This window comes from Haemaphysalis longicornis, unplaced genomic scaffold (genome assembly GCF_048455015.1).
Source record: "Haemaphysalis longicornis isolate Haplotype H1 unplaced genomic scaffold, Haemaphysalis longicornis Haplotype H1 scaffold_5, whole genome shotgun sequence".
In the NCBI taxonomy this organism is placed as follows: Eukaryota; Metazoa; Arthropoda; class Arachnida; order Ixodida; family Ixodidae; genus Haemaphysalis; species Haemaphysalis longicornis.
In genome coordinates, this window is record NW_027526385.1 from 66,902,275 (window position 1) to 66,915,991 (window position 13,717).

The 13,717-nt window shown below is 45.3% G+C and overlaps 1 protein-coding gene across 1 annotated transcript; it reads left to right on the forward strand.

The window, feature by feature from the left end:
- The first annotated feature begins 98 nt into the window (after positions 1–98).
- Positions 99–13,717, forward strand: Cta (Guanine nucleotide-binding protein subunit alpha cta). Its single transcript, XM_077670608.1, has 4 exons — positions 99–1,061; positions 2,237–2,287; positions 3,884–4,084; positions 9,416–13,717. The coding sequence occupies exons 1-4, from the start codon at positions 567–569 to the stop codon at positions 9,785–9,787; spliced, it is 1,119 nt and encodes a 372-aa protein (XP_077526734.1). The 5' UTR covers positions 99–566; the 3' UTR covers positions 9,788–13,717.

The following is a 13,717-nucleotide window of genomic DNA, read 5'->3' on the forward strand; positions in this document are numbered from 1 at the left end:
TTCTAGAATCCTAACATCAACATATTGTGACTGCAGCGCCGCGCACGTCTGCCGAGCGGAGGGAGAGAGCAAAAGTTATTTCGGGCCCACTTCCTCAAATATTGGAATATCCTCGTCCCAGCGCTACCCACTAGGGCATTTACCGTTTACTTTACGTTGTTGCACTGCCCATATCTGCCGCTTGTTCTTGTCGCAGTCGGCCCAGATTATCGAGCGTCGTGCGAGCGTGGATTAAAGGCTTCAAAGTCTCCCAGTGTCGGAGTTTCGCCCTTCGTGGTTCCGCCCAAAATCTGTGGCCATGTGTGTTCCGGTTTGGTGAGCGAGCGTGGCCAACAAACGCTGACCCGTGGGGCTAAAGGCAGCTGTGCCGTGTTTGTGTGTGTGTGTGTGGGATTGGCAGGTGCTGTGATAACCGAAAATGGAGGCTCGGTAGACAGCGGCGGCTTGCACGAGGAGGGCATGGTGTGGAGGCGCTGTTCCTCTACTCCCCAAGAGACTGACGAAGGAGGAGACCGAGTCTCGGAGGCGAAGTTCGAGGAAAGTTTACGGAGCAGCAGCGATTTCGAATGATGTCTGTCATGGATAGGGTGCTGGCTCGGTGCGGCTGCCTCTACGGGCTGAAATACGGGCCCGAGGAGCTCGAACAGCTGCAACGAAGCCACAAGATCGACAAGATAATACAGAAGGATAAGCAAGTGATCCGGCGTCAGGTTAAGCTGCTCTTGCTGGGCGCTGGCGAAAGCGGCAAGAGCACCTTTCTGAAGCAGATGCGAATCATCCACAACTTCACCTTCGATCCCGAACAGTTGTTGGAGTTCCGCGCGGTCGTCTTCCAGAACGTCCTGCGCGGAATGAAGGTTCTGGTCGACGCGCGCGAGAAACTGGACATTCCGTGGCAAGACCCCGCTAACGACGTTCACGCTCGAAGGCTGCTGTGTTACGACGCCAGCTTGGAGCCGCTGGACGCCGACACCTTTGGGCGGTATGCTCCGTCCGTGCGCTGTCTGTGGCAGGACGCCGGCATACGGAACGCCTTCGAGCGCCGCATCGAGTTCCAACTGGTCAGTTGACTTCCCCGTCCCCTGCACTAGTAGTGTTGGACAACTATCGAGTGTTGGACGGCTGTCGATCTCGAAACCGAGTCGAGGTGCCTTGTGCGGCATGACTGGTTGTTGTACCTTGCTAGCCAGATAAGCGTTCACATTTAATTTTTTTTTCCTGACTGTAGTTTTTATTATGAACAATATTTTCTGTGCTGTATTTCCTTTTCTAAATTTTGGGATCTAAAATAATATAGGACACATCCTGATTAGGTACAAAGCTTCTTGGCCAATCCCCCGCTTGGGTATGTGCCAGGTTCTGAGGCCAGCCAGCGCACGATACGTATAGTTAAACTAGGATAAATGTGTGAGGGCAGTGTCATTATGCTAAGCTAGGGGTTGTCAAAGTTGTTGGTACTCTTATGTGCTCCACGCATTGGTTGCCAAATGTTCGACCCAATACTGTAAATACATGCATGTTTATTTGCCTTAGTAGAGAATAGACAGGACGAGAAACCGTCAAGTCATTTATCTATTGGGTAGTTTTTTGGTACCAGCCGTTTTATAGTTTTGTCTCAGCAAAAAATAAATCTTACGCCATTGCCTTCGGTAGGGTATCATTTTGATGTCTGGTTGGCTCAGTACCATTTTCGACGACAGAGTAGTAATTTGCTCCTGGTAAGATGCTGACTGCGTTGTAGCTATGTTATAATAATTTTATACTAATGCCTGTGCTCCACGGTAACCTTCAGTTGACATTTGAAGGCTTAGTGACTAATAAATATCAATGCGCTACTTGGTAGACAGTTTCTTTGAAGGCCTTTGGAAGGCCTCTAAAACAGCTGTGTAGTGCAGGTATAGAACCTTTCAGAGGAAACCTTGTTAGGGAGCAGCAGGTGTGAAACACTAAAAAAATTTTCTGTGCCACAAAAGGGCGCTCTACTGTGTTTCGCTTACTCTGTGCAGCAGTTGTAAATAGTGTGAGGTAAGGATGCCAAAAATCTGCTCCAGAAAATAGCTCTAAAGCGCCGATGACCTGGTTTGGATATCACTGAGGGATTTAGTATTTAATGAATGTACTGCCTTGATTGGCTGATCCGCTCTTCCTATTGGCTGATGCTTGTCATAGCTTTCCCCGGACTTGCGCGGCGTTCTCGATGCTGTGTTTCTAAACTAACAACACCATCCTCTTACAGGGAGATGGTGTGCGCTATTTCTTCGAGCACTTGGATCGGATTGCCACCAAGGTAAACCATTGCTTTCCACTTTCTGAGTATGCTAGCTGCTGTGCGTTCGTGATCTACCAGACTCTGCGTTGAAATTTCTTGTCAATCGACCGACTGGGTGTGTCGTTATGTTGAGTCACGGTGACAAAATGTAATACATTGCATCAACTGCCCCGATGTTATTTTCAGTTATATTTATTTGCAAAGTCAGTTCATTTTACTTATGTATTTCTTTGTGCAATTCGTGTGGTTTTTTTTTTTTTTTTGCGAGAAGTGTCGCACAACAAGTATGCCCGCAGAACTACTGCAAAATACAAAGAATGGCCCACCCAAAGCAGGTTTTAAATTTATTGAAAACGGGGACGTGTGAGAAATTGGAAATAAATCGGGAAATGTTGAAGTTGCTTGCCAAAAAAAAAAGTGAGGTTAAAAATGTTGAAGTTGCATGTGAAATCGGCATGTCAAAACGGTGGCACGTTGGACATTCTGATAAAGCGATAAAAACTGTGTCCACGTGTCGGTCGACTCTTATTCTACATCCAACCTTTAACAATAGGTATCTTTTTTTTGCATGTCTGGGGTAGCTCTGGGTAGTTTGTGTGCAAGGCAAAACTGCTTTCGCAATGGAGATTCTGTTGGCAAAAAAATGGGAATATAGAGCTGTTCTGGAGCCGTTATGACAGGGTTTGTGTAAGTCCTTAAAAACTCTTGAAATTAAAAGATTGTTTTCAGGGCCCTGAAAGCTCTGGATTTTTTACGAACCTTTGGAAATCCTTGAATTTCTTTCATTTTTGTTTTGAGCAGCATAAAATCAACACAAGGCTACCATAAATACCGTGTGAATGGTATTCTGTTGGTCTTATTGGTCTCTTGTTGGTCTCTTATCTTATTGGTCTGTAACAAACAGGGGTAAAAAATCGTCATAAAGCCATCGCTTTGACGAGGGGACTTGACCGAACGAGAGTTACCGTGTTGCAATGTTGGCTACTGCTCCGTTCCCATTTTTCGATGATTTCTTATCATTCCATGCCTCCCTCTTCCCCTGAACATCGATCTTATCTGGATTTCTATCAGGCTCTGGGGTCCTTGGAAACACTTGGAAGTTTCGCCAGATAAACCAGCACGAACCCTTCTCTAAGTTGCCCAACGTGACAAATATTAGAGAGATCGTAAAATTTCTTGGAAGCAGCGCAAAAAAGACAGGGACAGATGAAGTAGACAAGACAAGCGCAGACTGACGATTGGTTTAACCGTTGAATGTGCACAATATATATATGTTGGTATCAGCAGAAGAAAGGAAAGAGAACACAAGAAATCCACGTGAACAGACTATCTCACCCACATCATAAACACCTCGTAAAGCTTTTACCTAAAGCATCTGAAGCTTCAACAACGGACCACCACCTTCAGGCTGATAATGGAGTTACAACACAAAAGAGGGTAACATGTTCCCCCGCACTCATGTTTCGCACCAAGTGCTGGCTAACAACACAAACTCTGTACGAACTTGCCCAGCTTACCACCACTCTTTTACTTATAAAATTCCTGTCACATTGTCACAAGTCTACATAGTTGGCCGTACTCTAAACCCCCCTTTCTATATTGGGACTTGTTCAGGAGTACCTGCCAAGCAATCAGGACATCCTCCATGCCCGCAAGGCCACCAAGACCATCACAGAGTTCGTGGTGCCAGTCAACGGGATACCGTTCCGCTTCGTGGACGTCGGGGGTCAGAGGTCGCAGCGGCAGAAGTGGTTTCGCTGCTTCGACAGCGTCACGTCCATCCTCTTCCTCGTCTCGTCGAGCGAGTACGACCAGGTAGGTCGTCATTGTTGTTCGCTAAGTGCCCAAAAGGTTTATGCGTCAATCCTGTATGATTGTATCATGATGTTGTCACTGATTCCTTGCCACTATACTGGCGTGCAGAGCGGGTGACATGTCACTATGACACCGCTTTTAACTCTCTGTAGCCACTGCAATGGTGCAGAGGCTAAGGCTTTGTGACGCTGAGCTCAAGGACGCGGGTTCGATTCCTGGCTGCAACGCCTGTGTGTGCATGATTTTGCCACACGGTAAAGATCCCCAGGTGGTCAAAATTAATCCGGAGCTTTCCGCCACGGTGAACCTCACTGCCTAGGTGTCGCTTCGGTGCGTTGAACCTTCGAAATCAATCGGTGATCTTTCACTCCTGCATCACTGTGCAGTTATGTCATTGTGACACCACTATGATGTGACTCTTGTCACTTCTGAATGTGATAGGGGCCTCTGCATCATTCTTCATGTTCACCCCTTTTGGGAGGCCTAGTTATGCAGCCTTGACTGTGTCATTCACACCCTAGTAGCGAGAAAAAAAGAACCTAACACCTAAAACAGATTATTGCAAAGCAGCGTTGAGCAAAAAATGCTTTCGCGTCTTCATCTTATAAGAGTATGCGTAGGGGGACAGTGACTTGTTGCCATAATCTCGTCACACTTGATGGGCTTATTAGTGGTTAGTAAATTACTTTTGGCTGTTGAGAAAAAGCTTTTTGTACGTGTAGAAGAAATGGGCACAATACTACCTATTACCCTGTGATTCCCCCCAAGAGGACAGAAGGTTAGCCATTGAAAACAATATTACCCCACGTTGATGGTAGGGATCAAAGCCACATTTAATGCTTGGCGGGTTGTGGTGTGCTAATAGAGAAACCACCCGCATTAGACATATCTTTTGGGTTTGGAAGAAGAACGGATAATTTGTGTGACACAACACAAAAGGTGGCAGGCATCGGGGCATCGAAGAAAAGGTACAAACGCTGGACATGCATTATGACTTTCGCACCTACCGTAAAGTTCCGAAAAAACACCCACCCAAAGTACAGAGATATGAAGTGAAAAATAGGGGCTGGGCAAACTTTTGTGTCAGACGCGAAGAACTGCAAAAAGGTTTCTGCAACGCCAACCAAAACTGTGGAGATATAAAAAAAAAAACGATATTGGAGAACTTTTGGGCCAAGTACGAAAAGGACAAATAGGTGACCGCATCAAACCATTGAATAGATGATTCGCGTTTATTTTGTTGACTCATCGGTGCTAAAGTTATTGATTTTAGGGGGTGGACGATCTTTGGGGTCTCTTAGTAAATTGAATATTTCACCCCTAAAGGGGGATGGGCGATGTTTTGGGGGGAGGGCGTTCTTTCGGAACTTTACAGTCGTTTTGTAGCAAAGCAAGCAAGAAAGACGTTTAAATTCTCATTTGGATCTTTTTTGAATGGTTGGTCTTTCATGAAAAGTGTTCTTGAGGAGGGCATCCTTCCCTTTAACTCTTTCGTTACCGCGCCTGTTCAAAATCGTTCTATGTGAACGATACCTTGAAAGCCCCTTTTCGTAGAGTTCCAGGCGTTGGTGGAACAAGTAAAGCTATTTTTGGAGTTAGCTCGGAAAATGCCCTTTCAAAATCAGTTTTGTTTTCATTTTTGCTACAAAGACGTGATTTTTGACACGCGTTTGCATCACCTCGGTGTGGAAAAGGGGCGTGGTCATTGCGCGTCACTGCTACCAAAGAAGAATGTGTGCCACTCGTAATTAATCTGCATCAGCGTTTGGTTTTTGTTATCAGGGCACGAATGGCGAATCACAAGATGATTTTCAATCGTCAGGTTTGCACTCTGACAGTAATAATCCGGGAAATCGGCTGGAAATATCAGGCAGTGCCAGCTTGCAAAGTTACTTTATGATTTTGGCCAGTTGTTCTAAGTTGTATTGTAGTTCTGCTTACCCCAGGACCATTCACAAACAGTCTACAACAGTTTACGTTTTGTTTCTGCATAACGAAATTCATATTTGGCGTTATTACGCAGTTACCCAACTTCAAGCCTATCTGCCATGGCACCTTCAGCGTCCGCTACTGATCCTCGAAAAAAAACAGGCCGCTCCCGATTTCACCCCACCCTAACCCAATTTCTACGATAAGAACTTCCAATGCAAATCAAAAGATAACACGCAGTCGCCAGATATCTGTTTTGACGAGGAGAGCGCTTCAAACCGGCCTTCACCGCCAGCTGTTCGCCTGTCAGTTTCGTTTCCATGCGAGGGTATCTCCGGAGGTCTAGTGCTTGAACTGTCCGTTTTAACGCAGTCTCCAATAAGTTTTGGACTGTTTCATTTCAAAAATATTAGGTGGCGTTGCAACGCAGGAGGGTCGTAGTGCTGACCTTTTTTATCGCGCTACAGCTACTCTGCCAAAGTTTCCAGGGCACGGTTCTAGCGAATCTCACCTCATTCCTGCGAGCAGGGCTACAATTGCGAGTTATCTGATAATAAACCGCAAGTTTATGTTTTGAGAGATAACTGACAGTGAACGTCAAAAAGCATCAACCACAAAGTTTCGTTTTCAACTCCGCGCATGTTTTGTCGCATCGCGTGCTTGTCCTGAATGCTGTGCTGGCCGTAAGTGCATAGTAAGTCATTGACAAGATGTTTTTGTGTCACGTTGAAACAAATTGGCGCCTCTGATAATGTCGTTAAACCACCAGATTTCTTCAAGGGAACCACCCAAAGTTGCACATTTTGAAATGGAGGGTGGGCTTCACTGCATGGCACGGGCACCATGCGTGCTAACATTTTTTTTTTTATATCTGACAAACTGTTCCACGAAAGTCAACATTTTTTCTGGGATCTGTTTTTGAAATGTTTCCCTACAAAATGTGTGTTAGAAATCTCTTCTACTATCGGTGGTTTGTTATACGCAACTCGTTCTTTATCATTTTCTTCAAAACTTGACAAAAATTTTGATTTTGATATTTTTTTTTGCAACTATAATGTATGAAAACATTTAAAAAGTGATGTTATTAGAAAGGGTGTTAAATAATCTGCATTTTGTGTTCCTGTAATCAGTGCCTAACCAGTCTGTTTAGCAGAAAAAAAATGTTTTTTTGGACCCCTAAAAATCAATCAATTTTCCTGCGGTAATGAAAGAGTTAAAAAAGCCATGAAGATGAAATATATCCTTGTTCGGTTTGAAAGAACAAGCCTTTGGTAATGCTCTTAGTTCCATTACAGCCAAAAAAGACCATTTTTTTTTACCCAAAAAGCACAAGAAATATTGAAAAAGATTCCAATTTTGCACTACAGTGATGTAACATGGACCAGAGCACTGAAAACAATTTTCGGTGTGTTAACTGCATGTTCGCATTCAAGTGATGCAGTCGAACCGAACAAGATACAATTGTCCAATTGTGTTTCCTGGCAATGGCTTAGGTCTCTGGCTGCCAATTGCACTACCTAACAAGATTCTGTGACGTCGTCAAAAAGTTGCCGCGAAGTGGCTGGAGAATCGCCACTGCTTCACATGTTTTCGTTAATATCTCCATTATTTGTTTGAGCTCGGCGATAAAATTGGAGGCATTGTTATCGGGACAAAGCTGTCTTTTAAATGAACTAAAGTTGTAATTGCATTTGTATTGTCTTCATGGCCCCTTAAAGGGGGGACACTGCTCTTAAAACAGCTACTTTTAATTTTTAAGTGAACTTTGTGAAACTTCCCAGCCGTGCTGCTTTTTTCCCGCTGATTTCAGATATGCCATTATTTTGTGAGTAAGTCAATTGGTTCCCGAGATGTTTAGGGATAATCGGTCATTTTTGGAGGGACAATAGATGAAACGGTTTTGGTCGTGAAACTGTAATCTTTATACTTTTTAATACTATGAACCCTGGTGGGCGCAAAAAGAAGATCGGTTTTTTGATGCACCGCTTGAAGCTAATTTTACAGCTCATTAACCCCTTAAGTGCTTTATTTTTTTTTAGAATTTCCCGACCAAAAGTGCCTATTTTTTTTATTGCTGATTTCGAATCTGATTGTACTAAAAAGTAGCTAGTCGATGTTGAAAAAAGATTTGTACCCCACAGTTAGTGAAATCAACACAATAAAGTTTATTTCTGAAGAATACATAGGAAACCAGCTACCTGATGCTAACAAAATTAAAAACTTTTTAAATAGAACAGTTGCAGATACCACATCTTTCTTCACTTGTGTAGGCTAAGCACCTTTGCAATAGCAGGAGTGCAAGGAATACCCACATCTGTTCCTTTGTCACTGGTACCCATTTTTTGAGGCGGGAGTGATCACTGGGAGGAAAGCATTTCAACTTTTCAGCCGCTTTGCGATTGGTTTCGTCTACCACAAATGATATAAGTTCATCGTGCAGAAACTGCTGAATATATTCCATAATGTCACCCGGCGATGACAATATGAAAGTCTTGCCTGGAATGGCCAAGAATGGAAAGCGATGAGGCTTCACAGGAGGATTGTCCACATAAAGCAGGATCCACTCGCGAGCACTCGCGATGTTCGCTTCCCCGCTGTCTTCGTCATCACCGGAGGAGCTGCTCAATTCACCGTCATCGCTGTCTTCACTTCCAGAGACAAGATAAACATCTGTATCCGAATCAGCATCACTTGAAGAAGATGACGAAAATGAAAAGCTTTTTTTTTCTAGTTGACGGGCCAGCTATGCATGGGTCGGCGCCACCGCACGCCATATTTTCATAAAAAAAGCGCGCCTTGCCGCAGGAGAAAACTAATTCGTCGAGTAAATGCTGCCATCTAGTGGATGGCACGCAAACTAAGCCGCAGACGAGCGCTTCTCGTCCTGAACAGTATAGGGCAGTACCTATTCCGCTAAGACGAGCTCTGCTCGTCCAAAGCAGTTTGGTGACAGTTTGGGCAGGACGAGCTCTGCTCGTCCAAAGCACTTAAGGGGTTAAACTTTGGTGGCACCAGTGGCAAGGAGGTATTTCGAAAGCCCATTTCAAACACCGAAGGTTAATGAGCTGTAAAATCAGTTCCAAGAAGTGCATCAAAAGACCGACTCTCTTATTGCATTCACCAGGGTTGATAGTGTTGAAAAATACAGCGATCACAGTTTTATGACTAGCAGTGTTTTTTCCAGTGTTCCTCCAAAAATGGCTAATTATCTCTAATTATCTTTGGCACTAATTGACAGACTAAAAAATAATGGTGTATTTGAAATCAGTGGGGAAAAAGCAGCAAGACTGACAAGTTTCACGGAGTTCACTTGAAAATTAAAAGGAAGCTGTTTTAAGAGCCATATCCCCACCTTAAGTGAGCTTGCGTACGATGGTTGACTGTCGGGCGCTTCGCTCGCAGGCTCTGCTCGAGGACCGCTGCACCAACCGGCTGGTGGAGTCGCGGAGCATCTTCGAGACGATCGTGAACAACCGGTGCTTCGCCGAGGTCTCCATCATCCTGTTCTTCAACAAGACGGACCTGCTGCGGGAGAAGGTCCGCTCGCGGTCCACCTGCATCGCGGACTACATCGAGGGCTTCAGCGGGGACCCCCACGACCTGGCACAGGTCCAGCGCTTCCTCGTCGACTGGTTCTACCAGGCGCGCAAGCAGGAGAAGCCCCTCTTCCACCACTTCACCACGGCCGTCGACACGGAGAACATCAAGGTGGTGTTCAACGCCGTGCGCAACACCATCCTGCAGAAGAACATCACCCAGCTCATGCTCAACTGAGGTGTTCCCGTCGAGATCCTGCCGAGGTTCTTGTTGAGCAGTCGGAATCAACAAGGTTTCCGTCAAGCGGCCGCAATTTGTTCTTTTTGGTGTCGTGTGGACTTGCCGGCGATCCGCAGCTTATCTTGAGCATTGTGTGAACTTGTGTTGTGGGCTTGTCGTCGTCGTGCTGAATGCCCCCGGCCTGTTTCGGGTGGTTTGCGGACTTGCTGGTGAGTTCCACTACAAATCCGCAACCTGCTTCGTTCATTGTGTGGACTCGCCGAGGAACCCTGTTAAGCATCCACAACCTGTCATGGGTGTTTCGTGGACTTGGAGGTCCCTGGTGTCATCCGCAGCTTATTTTTGAAGTTGTTTAGACTTGTTCGTTACACGCTTGCGTTCACTTTGGTCATTGTGTATACTCAGAGAGTTTCATTAACGTCGGAGGCCTATTCCGGGTCCAATCTTTCGGGGTTGCAGGGACTCAAAAGGGTGTTCCTTGTAGTGTTTGGTGCATACTCTAATTGTTATGGGGGCTCGCTGGAGTGTTCGATGTAATATCCAATGCTTACTCTGATCATTGTAGGGACTCACTGGATTGTTGCGGGGACTAGCAAGAGTGTTCCATGTAACGTCTCGTGCCTACTCCGATCGTTGTGAGGTAGCGTTCCGCATAACGTTCAGTTGCAGGGACTCGCCGGCGAGTCCTACTAAACTTCTCCAGACTTTTTGGGGGGTTGCGTGAACTTGTGAGAGAATTCCCTGCCGAACACTGGCCAGGGAATTCGACGAGCGACCCACACAAAGCAGTTCAAGCCACCCGTCTGGACTTGGGATTGTTGTGACATTTCGCTGTTCTATGCACCAGTGTTCAGCATTTTTCCGAACGTAAGTCGAAAGGGTGTTGAGATTTTTTTATATACAGTATTTCACAAAGGCAGGGTAATAACATACGAGCTTTCTCGTTTACAAGAGCAACCACCCAGTGGCATCGTGGCTAATACTAGCACTTGCAAGGCTTAGTACTGTTCTCCAGAAAAAGGCTAAACTACCAGCAACCACGTCTACAGGGAGGTCCTGTATTTGGGCTGTGTGCAGTGAAGTATCAAGAGTAAGCTTTGCTGCAAACATACTCTGAAGGTTCTAAAATGAGTGGAAGAATATCTGAACTTTACAAAAGAAGAAAAAGACGCAGCCATGCGCAGCTATCTATGGGGCTGCACTTTTTTTTTTCCGGCAGTCTTTGCTGCTCTAGTCGTAATGTGCAGCCTATGCAAACCACCTATTGGTGCAGGTAGCAGTACAAACAAATGGCTTGTGAATAGATATTGTACATAGCTGCACCAATTAAGTGCCTCGGATCATCCATCCAGGAGCACTGCCCAAACTGTGCGATGCAATGCGAACAAGAAGTTTTGGGGCCAACTAACAAATATGCATTTTTTTTTTTCCACATTTCGTGGAACCTGAGCTTTCGAATGAAAGGTGTAACCAAGCAGCTTATTATTATCCTTACGTTAACTTGGTAACACAAGACCTAACATTTGTATAACGAGCTTGCTTGTTTGGTTACCGTACGAAATTTGTACATAATGTAACGCGTCTTTAAAAGGAAAAACTATTTCTTGCTACCTGGGAAATTGTAAATACTCAGAAAACGAAAGAGAGATGTTCACTTAGCTGACACCAGCTGTGGGCTTTATTTCCCTCTCCGCATTCGACCTTCCGGGAGTTTTTTCGTGGCTGTAAGGTACTCATCTAAGCTAGCCGGAGGCTTAGATTACTGAGGGCATTTAGCATTGCAGTTTCGGTAGTCGCTCTGCGCTTGCGCCTCCCGCTGTCCGCTCAAAACGAGATTTTTGCCTACCGACATGGTTGTCGCGGGGAGGAGGGACCACTGCCTGCGTCGTGCACACCCCAGTATTGCCTTTTACATGTTTGCCGTCCGGTTCTGCAACTTTTTTCTCGTTGCAGTACCGTTGTCTTGTGTCTTGTTCCTTGTGTAACGCTTCTCCTCGCGTCTTTTGCGAGTTGCTGCCGGCAGCTATCTTATCTTGGCCCAAATCCCTCTAACAGCGCGGGAGAATGAGAAAGGAAGGTGGTAGCGTAGAACAGGAGTGCCCAGAGTATATCGACGCAGTTTGTCTTATCTCTCCTGCTGAGTGCGCACATTTCACTCGGCTCTACGTTACTTCAATTTGTCGAGGAGCCAAGGACAAACAGTACTTAGCGGCAGTTTCTGAAGCTTCTAGCAATCGAATGTTCTCGTACCGGTTCCTGGCTGAAAGTAAACAATTCTCACATCTTCGTGCAATGCCGACACTCAGCTTTGTGATGTTCCTTTTTGGAGTGATTTATCTGCTCTCCTCTTTTTCTTCCTTTTTTTAAAGGTGTGAGAGATAAAGGAAAGTCGGCTGTACCCACTATCTTTCGTGGCCGCGTTTTTACTACTGTGCCAAGTTTTTGGCAGGCTTCTTCTATACGCCGTTGATGTGCAGCTGCGTTGTGATCAAAACTGAACAAATTGCATGGGGACATGAGGGGACACAAAATGGCCACGTGTGGATCTAAATGGGGATGTGTGGTACCAAATAGGGACAGCTTCCCTATGATTGGTCCCGAAATTTGGAAATGGGGATACTAGGGACATTGCTTCCCCAAATTGGGGGTTGGTGATTAGGAAGGAGTGCTTTGATGTATAGCTCTGGTAAACGTGCACTGTGTCCCCAACCTTCTGTGCTGTTACTGATGTACCAGGTGTTCTAAATGCTCGGTTTGGAGAGCACCGCAGATGTGGAATGAAGCCATCGTCGTGGGACACGATACCTGTTTCGTGTCATTCCCCGAGAGGCTAGCTTTTAAATATCGATATCTGTTACCACTGCTTTGAAACGTTGACTGTCGTCTGCTGTTAAATTTTGAAAAAGCGCCGAGCGAGGGGGAAAACTACACTCAGGGAAGGGTTGTGCTTAAAAGTGGGAGGATACGGTTCTGCCGCTACAAATGGTTTTTGAGCCAAGGGGGGGTTTTTCGAGCCGAGAGGGGCAGTGCTTACACAGGGAACAATTTTCTGCAGCTTTTTGCCAATGTGCCTTAGCAGTGTGACGAAAATTGTTGTGTATGTAATTTTTTTTTTGTATTTGTTGTTGCTCTTGCTCCCTTTTTCAGCTGTATATGTGTCATCGTTTATTTCTGTTTCAAAGGCTGAACGAGCGAGCTTACGTTTTTGCTTGCGGCCGTTAAACAGCATTAAAAGAGAGCTTATTATATATATATAAAAAAGAGTTGTGTGCTTTTAAATTTTTGGTTAGAAGACGGCAGTATCAAGACAAATCCAAGTTGCGATTGAGGTGCTTACAGAAAGACTGAGTTGTCGGACAGAAAAACGAAACAAAAAAAAAATCTTAAGCAACTTGGGTCCCCTTGAAAGGGCAGTGTGGTAGCACTACTTAAACTTTGCCGTCTACACCTTAGTTCTATCATGCGGTCTGCACGAACAAGTGCAGCAGGTGAAGCCATTCAACATGATACTTCTTTGAACAATAATAGATGCCCCGGTCTGTGCACTATGCAGCTTGAGCATTGCTGGACCCAGCTGTTTTTAAAAGTCAAAAGAAGGTGCACTTATAAATGCACCAACATGGTGACACGGCCCCTAAAGCGTAGTTTATTGAGGTCATTTTACAAGCAACAGAAGTCTATTGGCTTAGTGCAAGTCTATTTTCCCACAACAGTCTGCAAGCTGATTGGACATAGGCGAAACGGGCGAGGGACAAGTCGCGACGGAATATAAAATCATGGCTTTGAGGACTCAGCCCTACAGTGATGCCAAAAGAGGTGTACATCATTGTACGCTGTGTTGCATGCCTTGTCATTCCGTCGTCCCGTTTGAAAGTTGCATTGTGTGTACAAGCAAAGTCTACAATAACAGCTTCTGAGCCCCTTGTG